At 41.3% G+C, this 23,926-nt stretch overlaps 1 protein-coding gene across 5 annotated transcripts in view; it reads left to right on the forward strand.

Moving 5' to 3' along the window:
• Positions 1–23,926, forward strand: part of macrod2 (mono-ADP ribosylhydrolase 2) — a 442,811-nt gene that overhangs the window by 132,610 nt on the left and 286,275 nt on the right. For all 5 annotated transcript variants that reach the window (XM_028603086.1, XM_028603087.1, XM_028603089.1 and 2 more), the window contains exon 4: positions 2,181–2,210. In XM_028603086.1, the coding sequence (XP_028458887.1) occupies positions 2,181–2,210 (30 nt within the window). The remainder of the gene's footprint in view (positions 1–2,180; positions 2,211–23,926) is intronic.

A 23,926-nucleotide genomic window follows, 5' to 3' on the forward strand; every position in this document is an offset into this window, starting at 1 on the left:
AATGTCAGGTAATTAAACCCCAGTGTTTTAATAGCTCAGGAATAGGAAGACTCCCCAGGAGACTAGACAATGATGATAGACTTTGCTGAAAACTAGCATACCATTAGCTTCCCTTTCACTGGCACTGCAACGGTTCCTTTCATTGTACTGATAATAGATTTAAAAAAAAAAAAAACAACCAGCTTAAAACATTTACATCATAAGATAGAAAAGATTACATATACTGAGAGTGTTATTGTGTAAATTTGTCTATTATTATTATTATAAGTGATTCTATTTTTCTTGTTCTTATACTTTATGTATATTTTTTTTCTCCTATGTCTACTTAATGTGTGTTTGTGTTATTCTGATGTCTGGACATTGTTTTTCTTTTGAGCTGCTGTAGCACAGGAATTTCCCGAGTATCTTATACTGTACGTTTTCTAAGCATTTAAAGGTGTCTTTGGTAATAAAGCATTTTACTACATGTTTCCATGTTTTTTTAAATATGAACAGAACATTCCCTTTTCTGGAAATACACATTTGAGTTGTGTGGTTGTTGTTGAAAGCTGATAGATTCCAGAGCTAAACAAAGGCTGGGAGAGCATGAGCATCTTTTTCATCACAGGAAAAACCTGGAAAGGTGCTATTGTAAACATGACAGTGGATTGTCAGTACATCCCTGTTTGAGTTGCTGTTTGTTGTGTGTGTCTGTTATGCCCATACTGTATACACACACACACGCGCGCACACGCACACACAAAAAGCCCTTTGATGAAACCAATTCTGCAGTGGGAGAGCTTTCTTTGTCCTGGTGCCCACTCATATGTGTGGTGCTCAAATGCGAACAATGCAAAGCCATAATAGTGTTACAGAAAGGTGTAGAAACTGAATGAACTCCAGAAATTCCCATCATACATGTAACCAGGATTGTACTATGATTGGAGAGCTCTCCTTTATACCATCATGTTCATTATCTGTTGCTTGTGCACTAAAACGTTTCTCTTTTTAGAAATAATAAGCTTTTAATGGGGCAATGTTGACTGCTAATGATAGCCAATGCTGTAGCTGGAACTGAAGATCATTAAAGGCATGTTGCAGCGTATGATTCTTCCAATGCCCGCTGAATGAACTACACTTCAAACACATAGGCTACCTACTTTCAGTAACACCCCAATTAATAGCTGTGCTTTAAATCCCTTCTAATCTTTCTCCTTTAATGTGCAACGGATGTCTCCGACTGACAGACGGGTTAATTTTAAATGATACACTCTCCACTTAGATAGCTGACGTTACCTTCTCTTGAAGCAGTAAACTACAGTTAATGTTATAGATTCACATGCACAACACAGGGCTAAGTAATGCTATATGTGTTTGTGAACTGAACTGTCTTAAAGGTGACAAGATAATAAATGTGAGCGAGGCTTTACCCTGAGGGTGTTCTACTGTACATATCACATGTGAGAACGAAGCCTCACTCTTTTAAGATCCCAAGTCTTGCACTGAAGAGCTCCTCTCAGCTCACGTCCAATGATTTGTGTGACATGTTTCCATAAAGAAACAACCAGACCCCGCAGAGGTGAAATTTTGAATCTGTACAACAGTAGATACAACTGTCACAAACTTCTGCTTTTGATGAACCACGTTTTATTGAGCAAAACCACGGTTGTGTTGCCAAGGGAGAAATCTGCCAAGGAGTGAATATTGAAATTAGCTGCTGATTGATAAATCACACGTTTGTTGCCAAAGTTAGTATTCAAAGAAAAACACTGCACACACAATGCTCACTTCTGTCTATTGGAGATGTGATAAACAAACTATTGGATGACATCGTTGTTACCTTTGGATGCCTGTGGTGTTGTTGGAAGCTACCATAAATATGCTAAATCTTGCATTGCCAGTTACAGCTATTCAAATGTGTGATTACAGGTTTAACTGAGAAAGTGGATTTTCATGAATCATTGTGTTCTGTTCTCAATCTCAGTGAAATTTGTCATCAGTAGTTCTGTTCATTAGATGATATAAATGACACATTTGATTAATATATAAGAGCTTAGATTGAATAGGTGTATTTCTGAAAAATCACACGTTTGCGGTTATAAAATCAAAACTTTAATGTCCAAATGTTGCTGACTCTATAAAATAATGTAATCTAATTATTCTTTGAAGTTTACCGACTCGTTTTTTTTCTCTCTTTTCAGCAAACTCCAGTCTTCTGGGAGGAGGGGGAGGTGAGTTAACACCTTTTTTGTTTTTTTATACCATCTCATTGTTTGTGCAATTATAGTTCCACTCTTCACTTCTCATATGATGCATCTATATTCTTCTGTGGGTTCATGGCAGACTTTAGTGTCTATTTCGCTCCAAGTGTCTGTGTTAAATGTGGCCGAATGTAAGGCCAAAACATTAGAGCGCAGAGCAGCACAACCTTGCACTGTGCCACACTGAGAGATGGTCATTGCTTCAGTGGCTTGCCCAAGAACATTATCATCAAAGGAATGGAGGAAATGTGAGGCAGCCAACCGTGGTGTGGGAATAATGGGTTGGGAACTGCAGTAGGATGCTACTGCCCAATCCAACTGTTCTTCTTTTCTGAAATTTGACTTTACTGTGACATGATTGAAATAATCATTCTTCACCAAAGTAACATGAGGTTGGGCTAAAATGCTTCCAGTTAGATGTGGAATGTTAATTTTTAGTTTGAAGGGGATTTTTTTATATGTTGGAATAGTATGACAATGAAATAAGGTCACTGCTTCCCTTCTATCTGTTTATCCATCTGTGTTGGATGTCACTTTTAATGTGTCACCACCTCCTGACAGGCTTCAGTTGTACATGGTGATCCCATCCGGGACATTAGACATTACTACATTTTATTTAAACTATCTAATCTATAAAAACGGTTTTATATAGTGTGTATTGTAAGTCTCTATCATAATTACTGTTTTAGGAGTTCAAATTAAGAGCACTTTCTTTAATGCAACTAATAAAACTAATAAACAAGAGCTTCACTGACATTTACAGTGTGTCAGATATTTCCTGTTTATGCACAATGCATGTGTATACGCCCTGTATCTTTTTTTTTGTAATCGTAGAACTATATATGTATAAAAAATAGATAATTATGTGGGTGACTTGTTACAATGTTTTATGTCAAAAATGTTCCTTCAAGTTACGTAGCTGTTTATAGAGTAGAAATTGGTTAGACCAAAGACAGCACATAGGAAAGAATTATGCACTTTGCAGGATGGCACTTCTTTTGGTTTTTATGTATTTATTTATTTATTAGGATTTAAACACCTGGCATGAAATATGAGTCATCAGAGGCGAGGGGTGTACATAAAGCCACAGCATCGTTAACTGCTCAATGCACTTGGGGTCCATTAGAGTGTACACAGAGCTGTTGAAATCGTATTCACATCTAATCATGCCGCCTGGAGTGGCCCTCATCTTGTCTTATACACAGTTAATACTAGAAACTTTCCAGCCATTGTTGCATAGAAGTGAGGCATTCCAATCTGTATCGGTGACATGGAGAGGCCCTCAGCGCGCAACCATCTAAGACTCGTGTGATTGAGATCAGAGGTCAGGAACACGCCAAGCCCTGGAAAGCAGGTATTGGTGATTGGTGTTTGTCTCTGCTGCAGTCGACTCTCAGTATTCATTTGCCACATACAGATAAACACAAGAAGCAATTTTCTTTGCTATTATGTTTTCCTTATTGTTATTTTGTGGCAAATCACCTTTTTACAGTTCTGCAAATCTTAGAGCACGCAGCCTTTTTGATTGATCCAGGTCCTTCTTCAACTAGTAATAGGCGCTTTGCGGCTGTCAATACTGGAACGTGAGATCTTACATGTCAATTAATGTTATACTTTGCAAGAAAACATCAGTTAATTTAGACCTGCAGCTGTGCTTATTAACTCCAGAGGAATTCTAATTGTAGCAAGTGCCATTTTTTTGAGAGCAAAGCCTCCTTTCAAACTTAATTGAATTCCAGCGATGCCTTTCCTGCCAATTTACTCTGGCACAAGATACAAGGTCAATTATCTTTAAACTACTAACACTCACACTTTCTCATGTTAATAACGTCCACAACAAGTCTGTTACTTTATGATATCTTATGTGTGCATTCTTGTGAAGCGTGTTTTAGGTTATTATGGCCATGCTAAACATTAGGAGGTGATTATAACCAGGGAGAGATTACAGTTATCTACCGGAGAGCTGCAAATGTTACTTTTCCCCCCAAAACAAAGCTCTACGCCGTTTGCCTTTTATCTGCACGAGGCTAAGAGGGGTTTTATCTACCAGTGTCTTTATCACTAGAAGGTGGCTGCTAAACCTGCAAAACTGTTCTCTCTGTTCTCACCCTGGCCCTCCTTCTACCCCTATCTGTGGTTTGGCATTTGAAGACCTCCTGCCTTGGTTGCGGCAAGGATCGATGTGAAGAGGAGATGTGCTCTCATATAGGGCCTGCCTTATCTCCCAGCTGTCTTCTCAGGGCTGTGCAGAGGGGCAGCTTCACAACAGGATGATCCATCATGTTGGCCTCACGCACCTGAGCCATGTTTAGTTCTCACAGTTCTGGAGGTGGGCCTCCCACTGCCAGTATGTGAAAACTGGACAAAGTCTTTACTTTAAGTAAGAAAAGTTAGTTTACCACCTACACACTTTACCCATCTCTCTGTATATCTTGTGTGATGTGTGGTCGCAGCAAAGCAGACTTGTGTTGGTGATAGTTTTGTTGGCTTGTAGCTAGAGCGGTGTGAATAGGTTGGAAAAGTGAAAATAAAGCCCTGGGTGAGATTTGTCCTGTAGCCAAAAAAACACCACATTATTATATTCCTAGCATTAGTTATGGAGACAAAAAAAGTATAGAAAAGATTGTTGTGCCCTGATGCTCTATTAAATCCTTAGAAATCACTGATGGGAAATCTCTCTGGGTTGTGTGTCTTCTGTATTATGCACACAATGGGGTTAACCAAAATAGCACTGTTATCTACATTAGACATGTTGGCCTCACTGGGATTCCATACATACATAGGGGGAAATAACAGTGATCTTTGATAATAGCACGCTAAATGAGGCCCCTGTGAATAGAGGGTAATTATGAATGGTACCAGATTGCTCATGTGATGTGTGTCACAGCATGACTGGATGCTGGCACAGTCCCAAAGGAATAGACCTAATGTAAACATCATGTTGTCTATCCCCCATCCCCCATATGATACTTTCTCAGACACCCACTCACACACACACACACACACACACAAGAAAGTGCACACTGAACCATGTAATGATACCATGAAGCCCTGTGTAGCCAGAGAGTGGGAGCTCCACTTGCCTTTGATGTCTCCATCCAGGAGGGGAATGGGCTCATTAGCATTCTAACCAGAACTGTTGCCCATTTAGCACTAGGCTTTAACTAGACCACCCAAACAAATCGTTCTTCACAGGTTGGGCCTCCTTTCTCTGCTCCAGTCAAGCGGCGGGGAACATGCATGGTTGTTTTTGTACGTCCTGACTCGGGCTAATTTGGCCACGGGCTGCAAACGCTCACTGAACTCAGCCTTTGTCATTGCTTGCATAACATAAGCTGTAGCGCTGTGGGCCCCCAGCTCTACTCCCTCATAGGTTTCCTGAACAGTGGTGTGAGTCATAGCAAGTACCAACACATTCGAACGTATGAGATTAATTATGCTTGCTGCGATTATGCCTGGCTGCGGTGGTGCTCATGTGGTTCTTTGCCCTCTTCTGCAACTAAACATGACATCCGATCGGATGCAGACTCACAGTGACCAGACTATGCTTCGTGGCTCTGCTGAGATAGTGACGTGTGTACAAAGGCCTGTAAATTCCAAATTGAATTAACCGAATGAGTATAATGGCCTGGCTGTGATCTTTGGGTGAAATGTGAGAACTTCTGCTTTTAGTACATTTATCTGACCACAGAAGTACAATATCAGCATTTCAATAACTGCCGAACTGGCTCTTCCAAAAGAGTGCTCCACTCCAGCATGCTTAAAAAAGAAAAGAAAATGTATCCAGTTTCGGACATGTTTGGATAAGCCTTTATCAAGATTCCTAAGTGCTTCGCCCGTGCTTATCTCTATCCGTATTTGTTATGCAAAGAGCTCTGTTTTCTTTTCCTGTCACCTCCAGATGAACCACTATCCTCTGTCTGGGTCCTGCCCCAGGCTTGTTTATTGGGTAGATTGGAGGGGACGGGGGCATGGTGCTTTGTGTATAGGTCAAGATATAGGATGGTGTTGTGTGACAGTTTGGGTTAGATGGCCTTATGTCCCTGTCGCAACTTACTGGATGCCCCAGAACTCCTCTGTATGATTAATCACTCAATGATGACGTATTATTCTCATAACTCATAGATTGCACACTCTGCTTGACTGATGGTCCTCAGTTCACAGATGGTAGTACCAGCCATTAGCATAACTTATGACAGAGATACGGTATTTCCCCATGGAGTAGCCTAAATAATGTAAAATGATAAATTGAATGCAAAGATTCCTCAGTCAGCGCGGTACCCTCGGGATTTTCTTATCTCCTCATATTTAGTGGGCCGTTAGTTACACTCTGATCTAGGTCCACCTTGTATTTGTGCTGTAATGTTCCATGTGCTTTTAAAAGTGTGTTAGAGCAGCACTAATATAAATGTGTGTCTGTCCTCCTCTGCGGGATTAGCCCTGCTCTTAGGAACTATTTACAAGGTGAACTCCAGCATAAATACATTTGTATTCTTTCTTTGTCTGTGTGATTTACAGTAAGTATGTATTTAAGTAAGTATATTTACTTAATTTCGGTAGGTTGTTTTAAGGACAGGCCTTTTTAATTCGTACTCTTCATGCTTGTTTTTCATAGCGCCATCCAAATATGGGAGTGCCCTCTTACATGGGCTGGAGCCAGTGACATTTAAATAATTAAAATTGAAATAAAAAAAATAAAAATTCCTTATTTGAATTGGCCTCGTTCTTGCATAAGCAGATAATTAATTTCGTAAATTGCACTTACTTAGTAAAATAATAAAACTTTACGCTACACATCCCAAGTGTAATGCCCGTCTTAGTTATGCATTAACAATGTACTGTATGCTACCACTAAAATGTTGCCTTGCCTTTATTTAATGCGTAACCCAGTATACTGACTGAAAGTATGCATGAAAGCCACAACACTCCACTTAACCCACATAAATATTTTGTTTGTATTAACAAAGTTTTACACAAAGAGTTTGATTTATTATTTCTGTGCAGTCTCTTGCCTTTAAGTATTGTTAATGGAAGTTGGCGACCATTACTATATATACAATTATGTCAAGTGCAGACATATCAGTGGAAACATCAGTCATTATATTGAAAAATGGTCATGCGAGAAGTACTGTACGGTACCCCCATGCTGTCAGATCATTTCACCCAATTATTACAGATATGATGTTATTCAGAGGGCATTCCGCTGAAATTAGCAGGACAAGGTCATCGTGTGGACTGCAGTTTGTGGTACCCAAATAGTGATGGAAATTGCATTTCAGCGTGAAAGCTCTCTCTAATGCCATCTCTGTCTCCCTCCTGCCACCACAGAGAGCAGTCACCACGAACACCCCCTCCTCCTCCAATCAGCAATGATGGATGGACTAATTGATGCAGAATGATTGGGTCATTCATTTAAGCCTACAACAGTGGGTTCCATATTTAGGATTAACATTGCATTATAATGGGAAGGGAAGAAGAAATGTTCAGGGAGTCAATTAACACTAGAGGGAAAGAGGGACAGCATGAGGAAGAGTTGTAAAAATGTTGAGACAAAAGGAAGGGAGAGGAAAAAGACACAGAGCCATTATGAGCGGTGGTAACAGGACTGGTCAGATGTGTTGTGTTAAGCTTATGAGACATGAGCGTCCCAAGGCATTTATTGAGGGGTGTATCTGCGAATGAGACCAAGCGAGAGGGGCATATCACCGAGACATGTCTTCCTGGTATCTTCTCTTAGCCTATGAATCATTTATCTCTGTCCCAATGTGTAAATTGCCATTGCCTGCGGCAGTCATGTCATTAGCTAGTTGACGGCATCAGTTAATCTCTGGCACTGCAGTGCGGTGAGGGAAAGGGCCTAACTTTAAACAGCACACACATCAGCGTGTCATACTGTATGAAGATGTGTGTGTCTGGCTGTGATGTACCAAGCTTCGTTGAGCTAACCAGGACCAATCTGAGACACACTTGTTCAAAGAGACGTTTCTCCTCTCACACTCGCAGTTCACACTTCGCTATTAAATTGACAGTTTTTTGGAGAACTTTCAGGAAGTGCATGTTGTGTTTTTGTTCATTGTACTTGATAGCTGGGTTTTCCTGCATGTGTAAAAAAAGATTTTAACACTACAATTGAATGAATTAGTGAAAATACATATTCCAAGTGCTTTTGAAAATAAAAGCTGATTACAAGGCCTTTGTTGTTTCTCCTTTTTAATCCTGAAAGAGTATTAAACAATACAATTGTCAGGCTGTTTTAGCTTGCTGTGGATTTAAAAAAAATTGAGAGACTGTGGGGAATATGGAGCTGTATCTCTGTAATGTAGAATTGCACTAGATATTCTCAGTACCCTACCTACCCATTTCCAGTAACATTGTCAGACTGACAAAGGGTCTCACTGCCTTTTCCACTGAGGGGTCATTTGAGGTGGAGGACGTCACTCTTCCAGAATCTCACCCATCGTTTATTGAACCAGAGGACTGAGAAAGTCTGGAGCCTTATCAGTTTGAAATGCTAGCACTGCCAGCTCCAGCTCAAAACCTCAGGGCAGTAGCCAAGCCTTGAGGCAGCCGAGGCTAGGGAGTCTCAGAATGCTGTAACATTTTGGCTTGGTAAAGTACAGTGTTTTGAAATGATCATAAAACCATTGTATAAGGTATTCTCATTGTTTTGAAAGTTATAGGATGTACATTTTTCTGCTTTTTTTCGCATGTTTTTGAGTTTGCCTGCAAGGGAACAACACAGGCATACAGTAGGCCATCTTGACTTCAGAGAATCATTTTGTTAAAAATATATGTATGCAATATTGTTGTCAGGTCCTCTCCATCCCTCAGGGCTTCTGCTGTAAACATATTGCAGCTGCTTGTTTTCCTTTGTGTTTGACCTCTGCAGTCTCTCTCTCTCTCTCTCTCTCTCTCTCTCTCTCTCTCTCTCTCTCCCCAAGAGGAAACAAAGGTGGCCTTTGACTTTAATCAAGGGACAGGAAGAGTGATATTCTGCAATCCCACGGCATATTGTACCCCTTATGTATATTTTAACCACCTAGTAATTCACATGCTTTTGTACAACAAAGAACTTGCACCCCAGTTTAAGGATCCACCTAATTCTGTCTCCCCTCATTGTACATAAAGTGAGAATACCACCACAGGGCTTGAGAAAGGGGCAAGAAAGTGTCAATTTAGTTCTCTTCCACACTGCATCACACATAACCTCCCCCAAACCCCCTCTGTGCACCAGCATTTCTGGGTCAGTTGTTGAGATTTTAGACAACTCAAAGCATTACCAACCTCAATGTCAGAGCACATTTGTGTCCTGCACAGGCTTTGATGTGACTGTTTTGGGGGTAGATCCTGCACTCTGCCTGTCCATGTTCTTTTTGTGTGTGTGTGTGTGTGTGACTGTGTGTGTGTGTGACTGTGACTGTGTACGCATTTGCTTGCATGTTGGCATGTCTGTGTTTCTGTCTGAATTTGCAAGTGAGTGTGCTTGTGTGTGTGATTCTTATTCTGGGATAACTGGATGCTGAGCTGTCTTGTCAGTTGACTCAGTGGTCAGTTTTGGTCCCGCTGCCCCCAGCAATGCAGGATGGAGCGATGAGATCTGACAGACGGGGACAGTTCTTAGCAGGGCACTACCCCATCCCACAGTTTCGCCAATCACGGCAAGGCTACTACAAGGACATCACAAGAGGCTCAGAGAGCTAAGCCACATGCTCAGAAATGATGTTGACATGCCAATATACCAATCATACTTTTCAAAACGTATACTCGGATTTATACACTGCTGGAGAAATTCTTGCGAAATAGTATTTATTAGGAAGACAGGACACTTCCAATAACAGACAGGAAGGGACAAAACCTTAACTGAAATTGAGAAATACACCCAATCAGGTTTTGAGATACAACCTGAGTACTGATGCACTGTGAAATATGAAAGGAGTTTAGTATCAAAACTACTGCTTCTGTTATAGAATAGAATTACATTCCGTACATCTCCATGCCATCTACTCTCTACATTTAACAATGATGAAGGTAATTGAGGAACCAGTGGAGATCAATGGAAGAAATTAGCAGGAAATTGCCATTAAGCAGAGCCATTGAATCAATAAACAGCCACTAGGCCAGGCAGAAAACCTTGTCCTAACAGCCATTTAGTTTGGACAAACAAGTAATTTGACTGTTTTTGAATATGAATACTGTATGCAGCACATACAGACACAAGTCTGCTAGAGTTGATTACTGCAGTTCTCAGTATACAAGTAATTGTGCTGAGCCTGATTGGTCCAGTATGGCACAGGGTTGTTCTTTTTTGGTGTCTAGTTGCAGTTTTGAACATATGAGAGCACACACAATTGGTGGGAGGGAAGCTAACACTAAATAGGTGTGGTAGCCCATGTTTTGTTAAATCACAACAGTTATTAAATAACTCCATTTGGAGATGTAAATGTACTATGTGCAGTTCTGGTATGTTAACTATGGCTGGCTCATGGACCTTTTTACCGTACTGCTTGCTTTACAGCAGAGGTACACTGATAAACACTGCAGGGCTCCTGGGGTTTTGTGCTGCCTAAACGGTACATGCCATAATTTCACTAACCACCACGCATCACAAAAGCATAACACACAGAGAGCGCTGTTTGCTTTCAAGTAACTAATGTTTACAATATTGTTGGGGTGGCATATAGATCTGAGGCTTGAGTATGTGACAGTTCTCTGATGATAATGAGTCTTTGAACTAACTGTGGGCATAGAGAAAGGATAATATTCATGTGAGTATCTCTAAAGAGCTCATTGGTAGCTGATTAGTGGCACTTCTTTGACACTTTCTGTGCAGACTGACCTGCCTTTTGCCAACTAGTAACAAACTGTCAAGCTTTATGCATCTCTCGTGGGGCAGCCTAGTTAGCTGTGTCTGACAGGCCGCTCGCCTACAAGTGAGGTTTCGGCCCAGGGAGGGCAGAGCAAGCTCCAGAGGAAAGCTGTCATCTTTTTGTCAGACCACAGGGAAGAGGAGGAGTTAGTCTCTCCCTCTCTTCCTCTGTCTCTCTATCTCTCACCCTCTATCTTTCTCCATGTGTCAGCCTGTTCCCCTGGTGAAGATCTTCACTTTCCCAGTGCCAGCGTTATGCTCCTCTCAGTCCGGCTGCACAGAATAAACAAGCAGGTGTCAGAGGATGAAACGCCAAGCGTTCCCTAGGTGCTGGGCCTGTCATTGCATTAACCCCCCTCACTGTTGCCTCCCGAGGGCCGATGCAGCCACCCCAGTATGCTAGCTGAGAGTGACACAGAGACTGCCAGTTGGACTGAAGTGAAAGACGCCCCATGTTGCCTTCCTTAGGGAGAGATGAGCATTTATACCACAGGGATGATGCCCACCACTCCACCTAATCCTCTTTTCCCAGACACTTCATTATCACCCTCACACTGCCGCCAAAGTATGTATGTGCAGACAGATCTGAGGATAGCCACAGAAGCTCATGTAAAGGTGGAGAGAGGAAGGAGTATTGAAGAAGAGGGGAAAAAAATGAGGAATGACGAAGATTGTAGGAAGAATGACAGAGGGATATGCAGAGTAAAAAGTGTGGTGGAGGTGGAGAACAGATGTCAAACGTAGTGGGTGGTAGTGAGAGAAAAACAGTTTGCATAATGTCTTCTAATTTTCTTTTTCATATTCATGTATTTTCACTACAGAAGCAAGCGAGTCGGGGGGAAAACCGGTCCTGTCTCCATCAAACACCACACTATCAATATAATATTTGTTTAACTAGCTTACTTAAATAATGAACATGTTTTGTAGGGTGAAAAATAATGTCAAAACAATTATAATCAACATGCGATCTCTGTGCAGAATTCTGTGTGTTGTGCTGGGTTTTAGATAGAAATTGACTTTTCGGTTTACACAAACCAATTAGGATTTGTATATGCGTTCCTTTCTGTGTTGGGCATGTGCAGAGGTGTCTGCTGGAAAGAAGATTAATTTCTAAGTGGGAGAGTGCAGCAAAGCTATTTGAGCCCACTGAAACATGTTGGCTCTCTACTGTGAGGCTCGCATTAGCACATGCCATACTTGATGGAGGAGCATACTTAGCAGTAATAATGGGCATTATAGGGGGTGGTATCAAGACATTATTTTCAGAAAGCTCAAATTAAGCTTTTTTGCTGTGGCTTTGGCGTACCACTGACTGTCCACTATCATCAGGAAAGCTTTCTAAGCCTCTGATAAACGTGCTGCTTGCCAATCAGTTTGTTCTGGGCCTCCCATGCGCAGGAAAAATAAACAAGTTCATCAAACAGTGTGAGACGAAGCTCCTCTCCACTGACTCTAGTCCTGGCCCTGATGAAACAGCAATCAGCTCAGTGCCACAGGGAGCCATTGTGTTTACAGTCGGTGGGTGGATGGACTGCTGCTAGCTAGGGGAGATTAGACCTTTGAGACCAGCTGGGACATTCCCACCACCAGCCAGCTCCACCTGTGAAATTGCAAACAAGACCCTGTCCCTTCCCCTCAACCTCCACAGCTGTTGGAGTGATCAACACCACACTGACACTTTCCCCATCAAAGTAAAATAGAGAGCCTGTATACATGTGGGCGTGTGACTATGCTGGTGGTAGAGGTACGACAAGGCACACACAGCTGTCATTGCTGGGGCCCGATTTATAATTTATAATAATTTTTTTTCAAAGGGTTTTACATCATTCACCTGCGATGTGGAACTCCTTTTTAGTGGCTCTCACTGGTATGCGTCCAGGGAACACTACAAAAACGTCTAAAAAACGTTTCAGAGCGAGGCACGCTTTTCTGATGGCTCTGCATACAGTGGCTTTAATATGCTCCACATCACCAAGGTTGTGAAGAAAACTGCTGTTTGCAAAAAAAAAATAATGCGACACAAAGAATCTGCTCGGATGTCCACGATGGGTGACATGAGGACGGATAAGGTTATGTAGGCTACATAATATATATATCATATTCTGTTCTTGCTCTTTTGCACCGTTCATCTGCCCTGATATGCTCAATTGGTTTTCTTCCCACCCAGCACACAATTTTAGTACACTCTACTAATCTACATCACTATCTAGACCACAATTCTGCACTAACTGTATATTGACTCTTTACCACATTTCAGCTTTTTATATAAGGTATGTCAATTCATATTTACTTCGACTCTTTCAACATTTATACAGTCTGTCTATTCATGCATTGTGTTATTCCTCATCTACATTACCACCTAGACCACTATTTGCACTAACTGTATATTGACTCTTGACTACATCTCCGCAGTGTTATAGATGGTCTAGTCATGTATATTTGTGTTGTTATTAACTGATCATTAACACTTTACAATAAGGTATACAAAGGGTAGTTACTGTTTTTCAGAAGGGTAACGAATGATTAGTTACCCTTTTTCAAAAGGGTAGTTACCCTTTTTGAAACGAAAACCCAGAGTTTCCCTCATCTCAGGGTTAACAAACTCAGAGTTTTTACTAAACCTGCTTTCTGAAACAGGCCTCTGATCGCTGATTGTATCTAGAGCGTGTGTGTTTTGACTCCCACCCCTGAAAGGTCAAGACGTGGGTGGGTTTGTGGTAAAGCAGAGGAAGCAGTTGACCTTGATGCCATTTCTTCAGCAACTTTACCTTCACCTCCCAAGTTCCTTGTCAGTTGTTTTTACAATTTTACATTAGCTTCTTCAAAATTCGCTGGCAATGCCCCAAAGATGAGGCACACGTGCTATTCCACAGTAGCTGTTTTTTTAGACAGTGTTCTGTGCACTACATAAAAAAGTAAGCCTGAAGGAAATACTGCAGGATAAAGTGTGAATGTGAGCCTCAGCTGACAGCCCCTGGAACGTGTTTCTCCCCCTCGGTAGGCAGCGGAGACAGCGTGACAATAACAGAATGCCAAAACATGGATTGGACCAAATGAGCTGTGAACGCAAACAAAGTAGCGAATTTGTTCTGTGGCGTTTGGGGTGGACATGTGTCCCCTCAGCATGTTAAATATTGCGCACACAGTCTTACAGACAGACAGGCAGGCAATGAAAAAGGAAGCGTAATTAAGTAGAGATAAAAGACAAGGAAGACAAACAGAATGTAAAGAGAGCAAAACTAAGCGTTAATGACGATGTCAGCCCAAGGATGCGCATGTTAATCTTTGTAATGCTTTGAAAGCGTTTGTGTGGGTACGCCATTTGTCTGGAGCCCACCTGAGATTTGTCATGCCTTATGGTAAATATTTGAAGCTTGAGCTCTGCCAGTGGAATGCTTGTTCTGTTTCATCGTCCCCCTGAGAATCTGTCTTTTTTAGGTCTGTTTATAACTCCTGAGTATTAATATAAGTTTGGGTGTCTCTGTTTCTATGTACTCTACGTGTTATTCCTGGACTAGGCTGGATGCACATACTGTCTCTGCAATCCTGAGTCTGGCGCAGCTGTTAAATGTTTTATTTACTGAGCCTTGATGAGATAAGAGCCGAGTGTTTTTGAATGTCTGTCTGAGGACATCAGCATGCCTCTCTCACTGTGTGTATGCTTCTTTTAGTGCTGATTGGTCATTTGGCATCCGTCCCCCAACACCTAAATGGACTCTTAGAGAAACTCAGATAGGCCATAAACATAAGCAGCCGATGGCAGGGCTAGTCTGAAAGGTGGAAAAAAAATCCTAATAATAAACAACTCTTTTGAATCGTTCCGCTGGGCTATTCTACAAATGGATTTTCAAACTTTTAAGTGTGTTGCTGTTTAGCTAGAAGCTTCACATTTTGTAGCACTGGACTGTGTGTGTGTGTGTGTGTGTGTGTGTGTGTGTGTGTGTACTTTGTTTTACTCCCTCTCTTCCACCATGTGAGACTGAGGCAGACCAGTTAGGGAATCAAAAGGGCCAAACTTCATGGAAAATAGATCTGTGCTGGGTGGCTTGTTAATTCCCCGGTGTGCCTCCTGAGGTGAATCGCTCTCGATGCGGACGCTGCCTTTGATCATTCACAAAGCATGTCGCAGCAAGGTCTGCGCCGGCTCCCAACAGATGGTCATTAAATCATGCGTTTTATTTTACTGGCGCTTTTACATTCCTGCAAGATCTGTGTGCTTTTATTGCTGCCATTTAGGATGGCTACCATGCTGATTAGAAACATGCAGGGCCTTTTTGTGAGTATGTCAATAGAACTGATGGAAAAACAATGTGCATACAAACATTTCATTCATTCTAACGCAACACAATTTCCCCTGTGCAGACTTTCTTTTACTTCTTGTTAGAAAGGATTAGCTTGTGAATTTTTATTGATTACCGGAGGTGCTCCAAGTACTTTAGTATGAGTTCTTAACATTTCTTTTTCTTCCACACGCAAAGAAATGTGTTTAAGGTGTACACCTAAGGTAAGTAGTGTGCAGTGGTCTACTCCGAGGAGGACCACAGTTTCAATGCCATCGAAGCCTACAGAACCTAGTTAATCGTCTGGGCAATAATGGCAGATTTCTCACCTGCAGTCAACTGTGCTTCTAAAGCTTGTTAATCTTAGTATCTGTCAGTGTCATGGAGACAGAAACGCCTAACTACCTTTGCATGATTGGCTACTGAGCAGAATAAGAAATCCACCCTAATGATTCATGTCATCTGGTAGGCATTTAAATCGCTGACCTCCGCATGCTACCTCAGTAAGGCAAGAAACAAATGGTCAAATCTCCTCAAGTTGATTATGGTTTGGGTCTGTGGGAATAGAAGTGGAAAGCATTAAAGTACAACTAGGACAATTATAGGAGATAATGAAAAACATTTTGATAGAGAAGTTGTTCCAGTAGTTCGTGTACTATCTAGTAACTGAGCCAATGGGTTTGAGGATTTTATTGGATCAGACTTCCAATGGGTTTCTTTATCTCAGCATATATTCAAAGACTTGTTTTCATCTTTGAAATATAGAATATTCTGCATTGGCTGTTTTAATCATCAATTTATATTCTTTTCATCTAAAGGCAGATACATGTGTGTGCCTCCCTCCTTAAACCCACGCAGTTTCAATATGCATTTGTTTGCTTTAAATGTAAGTCTTTATTGCAGTTTAAACTGGTACAAATGGAATGTTCTGAAGCAAACCCACAAACTCCTACCTGAAATTATACTGTTGTTATTTTGTAGCTGGAAATAAACTGCACCATACACCCTTTGTGACTCCTTTTATATTAACGGGCTGGATGAGGGACAAAGGCTGTGTATTATATTGGCATGGGGGCCAAAGTTCCTGACATGGCAATTTGCTGTCTTTTCTTTTGGGTGAGTGGTGACAATAGGCTGCTGTAGGCTCAATCGGGTCCCCGTGTACTGCAGTGTGAAAGCGGCTTGGCTTTTTGCCCCTAGGGTCAGTGCGGGGATCTCAAACACCACGACTGATGAGCACTAATCTGGCCTCCTCGGCAAACACAAACCTTTCTCTGTAACCTTCTAGGCGTGAAACACAATTTCCAGAGGTGGCAGGGGGTCGAGGGGACCATGATGTCAACATGCATTCGGGGGAAGGGGTTTCAGAGAGTACACAAAATCACAGTCGGAGCATGTACATGCACTGTCGGAATCTGATGATTCCCTGCTTTCATCTGTAACCTTAATTACCAATGAAAATGTTGATGAAAACCTGCTTATTTGGCCATAAACTCTTTTACATTTTCATGTAAAAGATCCCAGATAGAGAACGTGTTGTGGTGTTGGAAAGTAACTTTGTTGACACCTGCAGTGTCTTGTTTGGCAATAAGCATTTAGCAAATATCAGTAATTTGCAAAAGTGATTGCTGATCGGGAGACTAAAATACAATTGTAACAGAGGATAGACAGAAAAATATGTACACTCTCATGTAGTCCAATATAACAACCCTGCAATGATTAGTAAATCTGATCCAACCTTGCTTGTCCAGATCCCTATGGTATAAAAGCTGTAGCTTGTGTTGGTATACTGCATTGTATTACATTATTTTGTAAGACATTTCTAATATTCTCTGCCTCCACATATGCAAATGAGGGTGGACAAAACTTTGCCTTTGTTTGTATGGCTCTATTGAATTCTAAGTTTTATTTATTTAAGGCTTTTGTAAAGATTGTATCCCCATGTGCATTGTGAGTGGAATTAGTTTTTCCAGTGTCAAGTAACGTAACAAATGAATATAGAATCAGAAAGAGATAGACCAATTAGTATCACTTAAAATACAATTAAGTAATGTTTCTGAAAACTGTCCAGATGTTCTGTAATGAATCTCCATAGTTATATCCTATTTTTCAATATATCTGTTAATTAGAGTAATAGATATGCCATTTATAAATATGTATCATATGAAACCTGTTGTGTGTTTAAGGAAGCGCTAAATATAGATAAAAATGATCATGTTCTAGGTTTTTCAATTGTGAAGTCTTTTTTCTATTTTTTCTTTTTTTTGTCTTTTTTGTACAAACCATTTTGCTGAGGGATTCGTGTTAACTCATTATTTGATATTCATGGAAATGCCTGCACCTGCGCATATGTGTCAGGAGTTGCACTCCCCTCATACAGCTAATACTGAAGTTGATTAAAGAATTTAAATGGTCCATTTAACCACAAACGCAGGCGAGGCCTACCTGTGTGATAGTACCATTACTTAGCAGTAATTCCTGCAGGCAGCAGATTGAATTGATCCCCTCTCAGCCATCAGGAAGTTTTAGTGCTGCTATGTGTGTGCTCAAAGCCCAGTTTAATAAAGCCGGCCGGTCACAAGTCGTTAAAGCAGAGGAGAACAATAAATAAACAGACCTGTTCTGTCCTGCTCTACTCCTTTTCTCCCACTTCCTTCTCCACCACACCTCCATCCAACCACATGGTGGATGTGCTCCATGCAGAGAGTCCAGCATCTCGTCTCGGTGCTAGCCTTCGGATAACACGGCAGGGTGCTCACCCTTTGGGATGACTTGATTGTCTACCTTGTAAAACAGATACACATCATATTTAAAAAAAAATCTAAAATGACATGCTGCATAGGACGTCAAGGTTTTTTATTATTATGCATAAGCAGGGTTGTAGGAATGTTTTATGAGACTGCCGCCACAACAAGGGCCATCAGCAGGGCAGATTGATGTTGAGGGGCCTGGCCGATGGAGATAGAGTTTATCTGCTGCAGGCTGGGATTTGAAATCTAATCACACAAGTGCCAGGTGAGGAAGTGCAGCCACAGATGAGCCACTAACGCACACCATCACACTTGTATTCAACAAATGCCGAGGAATTTCTCTCTGCAGGGTTGAAACAGGCGATAAGACAGCCTCAGACAAGAACTCTCTCGCTCCATAGATCTGTCTTTCAGGGAGAGCAAAGAGAAATGGAATGAAAGGAGACGGTGAGAGGAAGAATTAGTGAGACAGAGAAGGTTAGCAATGGAAAATGTGAAAGAATTATATGAAATAAGAGCACTTAAAATACACTCAGCAGCCCAAAATAATGAATCATCTTAGCATTTTATATATTTTTTTTTGGCATTGTTGATTCTCCACACTGTGATTGGAATTCTGACCCTGTGATCTCTGTTTTCCTCTCTGCGCTCGGCTGTGGTAAATGGCTTTCAAAAGCACAGCGCTGTGTAAGATAAGTGAGCGTTACAAAACACTTTTTATTGTCGAATAATGGATTTTTGTTTTGCATAGTACATCGTTCCAACACACACAAAGCCGCCTATACATATGCGTTAACCCAAGGTTTACCCATAGCTCAGCACCACTGCAGCTGGCAGTCCTATGCACTTGTGATGACAGACACCACAAATGAGATTTTAGTGCTCTTCAATCTCAAGTACTAGTCTAGCCTACTCTTATTTGAATCAAACAATGGGGAAGATCGGTTTTTCACATCCCCTGCATACTATGCTGCATTTTTATTTGTGAGACACCCTAACGTTTTAACTGAGATGTTTTCTTTAAAGGAGAAATCCGGACAGTTTTTACGTTAATCTTGATCGCTATAGATATGCTAGTACAGTCGATAGAAAAGAAAAAAACGAGCCGAATCGGTGCTAGTAACACGGTGCTAGCTGCTGCAGCTACATGTAGAGCTCCAACTTTGCTAAAACAGCAGTTGTGGGGGCATGATCTAAAGAGTGCCTTTGTGCTTCTTAACAGACACAAAATGAGATGTGTTTTCAACTCAGACATCCTGTCGGTAGCTAGCTCGCCCTGTTACACAGGTACAAGTAACAAAAACCAGACATGTACTGTAAACTGCAACAAAGAGATTTTGGTAGTGTGGTTTTTATCTTCCAAATGAGAAGTGGAGGACTGCAGTTCTTGTTGCTACTAACTCCCACCTTTGAACCTGGGCAGTATGTGTAGACCACCACGTTTCCTCTGGTACATGTGGAGCCGCGAGATGCTTTAGCTTTACCAGGACGGCATTTTGCATACAGAGGTTCATGACATCCCCTCAAGAGCCCACTGCACTCTACACAGCAGCCCTGACCAACCAATGGGAGACAGTCCAGTGCCATGGACAGGATTGTTTGCTGGCATTCCACCTACAAATACTGCCAACTGTGTTTGACAGAGCACCCAGCCAAGCCAGAGGCAACAAACAAAACCAAAAGTTTTAACCCATGCTTTTTGATTCACCTCTCAAACCTTTCTGTTTCTTGAAACTTTATTTTTGAACATACCAGTTTATTACCACATACTGCAGCCCCTCCTTTTATGCTTGGTAGTGAGCCATGGCAGGAAAATAAAGCATTGGAAACACAGCAGTGATGTTCCATTATCTTGTGGATGGAAGAAACATTTTGTAGCGCAAAATGTTCTTGTGCACTGTTGATGATTTGTGCTTAAGTTCATCTGGTGATTACTGCCGTCCGTGTTCTATCAATAAATGTAAATGATTAATGGTCAGTAACCCCTACCTCCTTGTGGTCAAACAATCTGAAAATAAAAAATACAGAGCCAGGGGAGCGGGGTAATATTCATAGAAAACAAAACTCACAAATTTATGAGAAAAAAAATTCTGATATTTTCTGAGATTATAAAGTCACAAAAAAAACTCGGAAGAATTGTTTTTGCTTTTTTCAAGGAACCACACTTCACTTTGCAAGGTGGGATCAACCTCATCACACACTGCGACTTTCCATGTCTATAGTGGCCCTAATACACTGTCGTAGTTTAAAGATGCATGGGCTGCTTTTTTAATATTTATGTGCAGCTTCTAAGTAAGCATCACCAAAGTATCCCCTATCACAACAAAAAACCGAACACATTTTCATGTACTCTATTGGTGGAGTAAATTACTGACAAATTGCCCTGCAGAATTTGATTGTAACAAGGAGTTACAATCAAAGTTACATCATTCTGAATGTGCCTGGAGTAAACAAGACTACAAATAACACAATATACAGTAAACCTGCATCTCCTCCTACACCAATATGTACATGAAAAGCTCAGGAGAAGCCACTATCAGACAATCTTCCATTCAGTAAGTGCATTTCTTACCAAGGTTTCCAAAGTTTTTAATCAAACCAATGAATATTATAGTAGGACTATTTATACTGCACGGCTATTTAAATGCTGCAAAGCACAGTATATAACATGAAACTGGGTAAAAAAAAAAGGAATGGTCAAGGTCAATGGTTTTCAAAATCTAAACTTTGTACTGGTTGGTGAAAAGCTGGATACTGGTCTGCAGAGATGCTATGTAATAATTTCAGACTACTGAGTTAATGAGTCAGTTTTTGACAGGACTTTCAGACAGAGCAGAGAGAGGTATAAAGTTGTAAGAGATGATCAGCAATATGGAAGAAATTAGCTTTACAAAGCCACCATTTTAATTTCTCCCTGAATCTTACACTTGTTGTTGCTTTAGGAAGTCCTGTGGGTTTTAGCCTTGATGACATTTCTAGATTAAGAATGCATTTAAAAGGAATTATTTTAAGCTCAGTTTTGAAAAGCTAACCTTAAGCTTAAATTGTATTTTCAGTGCAGTTACTGATGTGGCTTGCTCTGAGTTGTGAAGTTTCATGCTTTGTGTGTAGTCCTCTTCCCCCTTTATCGCCTTCTGTTCAGCAGAGTGTTATGGACACGGTTGTAAATCTCTAGAGACAAAAAGGTTTAGGGCCCTTAGTCTAATATATTTGTCAGAACATGTCAGTATGCTATGCTTAGCATAGCATACTGACATGTAACAATCCCACTTGTCCTATGTTACTGCATACAGAGTGTACAAAGTGAGGGAGTGTTAGAGGTCCTGAGAGTGACGATGACCTCTTCACCTGGACAGAGACAGAGCCATCAGATCTCTCCAGGGAAGGCCTGCTGACACGTCTCTATCTCCTCTGCCTGTCCAGCATTCCTGCCCTTTACCACACGTCCACACATCCTGCGGGCTCCCACTGAACTGACGACCCCAGAGCTCGGGTGTGCTCTGCCATCCATTTGCCAACATGGGAGATTGTTTTTCAGCGCTTGAAATTTTAGCCTAGAAGATCAATGTTGCAGCTGGCCTGAAAGATCCCACTTCAGGGCACAGAGGGCCAGAAGGGGGTGAGGTCAGGGTCTTCTCCCAGGCTCCCTGTGGTGTGTTTAGGGAAAGATAGGACACTCTGGAATCACTCTTTTCACTGACAGCCAGCCAGCCAGGGTTTAGTCATTAACCAGGGCCTGATAAGGCTAACTATCCCCGGTTGATATTTTTAGATCCTTAGCTTATAACAGTTGGCTATAAATGTTGGCTCATGAACAGCTCAGATGACGCCTTTGACAAACTGTCATGCAAAGATACAAGTTAATATAAAGATTGTTTTTACTGTGCTTATACTGCAATTCCCAAACATTGTGACAGTGCCCTCCCTTTCTCATTAACTAATCTTTGTCAGAGGAGATGAAATTGGAGAATCTGTTTTTGCAAGCCCATCTTAAATGGCCACTCCACACCCATCCCCCACATGTGCTCTTACACACACACACACACACACACACACACACACACACACACACACACACACACACACACACACACACACACACACACACACAGTTTTTCTGCTTTTACAAAACTGGGCTGAAGCAGAGCGATTTCATGCTTTCAGCTTAGTAATGACATTATGCAAAATACCATTAGCCTGGAAAGGACACTCCAATGTGTGGAAGCAGGTCAAGTGCCCATTTTAAAAGAGTGAATATGTGGAGTTGTAAAAAATAACACAAACAGCCATGTTTTCCTTAGGACCCGATCAGCAAAACGCAAGGCACACTGCACTGCCTTTCTTGTTGAAGACTCCTCGATCAGACTAGTTGCATCTTTTTGTTATCCTTGCTCGGCAACCATTGAACCATCCGTCCTCAGCCAACTGTTATTTCACTCTGAAGTTAAATGATGTCAGGGTTTTTTTCCGCTCTGACTTGAAGTTTTTTCAGCTATCAAAAAAACAGGAGGCATTTAGCAACGCAAAAGCAGCGAGCAAAACGCTTCCCTCTCATTGAAAACAATTACAAAAAGCCGCCCCAGGCTGCTTGAACATGCTGTGTTTAATCGGGGACTCGGCTGTAAGAGCCATTTAGGAGGGAGACATTTCAGCTGGAATGATGGTGAGCAAAGGTTTCTTGTAACTAATGGTCATTGTTAGTTTTGTTTAAGAAGCACACTAGACTGGAACATCTAGAGCTCCCATACAATATTTCGTTTTCTCCTTTTACTCTCTTCTCCCTACTCTCATCCTCACACACTCAGCGTGTAAAGGTGCTGTCGAGATTTTGGTGAATATGGCATAATGAAAGGCCTTTGTTTGCTCAGGTGCCGGTCCTTCACAATGGGTAGATAATGGAGGAACACTTTAGAGACAGATGCTTCCTCTTCATCACACTGCTCAGTGTGACCCTCTTAGGAAGCAAAGAGAGGGGAACAGAGCACAAAATCACTTTAACCAGTTAGGCTGTGTCCTCACTCCTTTTTGCACTAAAATGAGCTGTTTACATGGGGAAACTTTAATTTAAACATAGTTGTTTACATTTTCTGAAGGACCAGAGGACCTTAAAAATGGTATAGCACTGCCTGTTGCTGACCGCACTCATTTGCGTAAATCCATCAACCTTTGTTTGGCGCAGTAAATGAAAGGTATCCCCACCGCTCAATGAATGTTAAAGAACTTAAACATAAACAGCAATAGACCTGGACAGAAGCAAACTGAGACGTATTTTTAAGTTGCTGCATGGCACACTTTTCGAGGAGTGTTTATTAGTTATGGGTCACCTTGAAGGCAGAAGAGTAGATGGAGGGCAATCAATATCTAAGCCAATAAGGAAGCAAGAGGCTAAGGTGAAGAGGGTAATCCTTGATGGTAAAGCAGAAAATCTATAAAATAAATGATTTCTCCAGTCCTGCAGGGTGGAGGAAGCTATTTATTGGAGCAAGTTTCAGCCACACACTGGTTTACACCAAAGTTTAAAAAAGAAATAGACAAAAGCTATGCAATTTGACCTGAACACATGGCCATTTGCAGGAAGCAATACAACAACCACTGCACCATGTATTTCTAAACCCTTCACAAGAGTTTCAACAATAACAATGTATCAGAAGACAGTGTAAAAACAATGTGCCGATGTGGAGAAAGGATGCTTGGAGTAGTGAACCTACAGAGAATTATCACTCGGATCTGCAGCTCCCCTCGGCTTTACGGAGCTTGATAACGAGTTTCAGCTCAGTGTTTAGCTGTTCG

This window comes from Perca flavescens, chromosome 17 (assembly GCF_004354835.1).
Source record: "Perca flavescens isolate YP-PL-M2 chromosome 17, PFLA_1.0, whole genome shotgun sequence".
Lineage (NCBI taxonomy): Eukaryota > Metazoa > Chordata > Actinopteri > Perciformes > Percidae > Perca > Perca flavescens.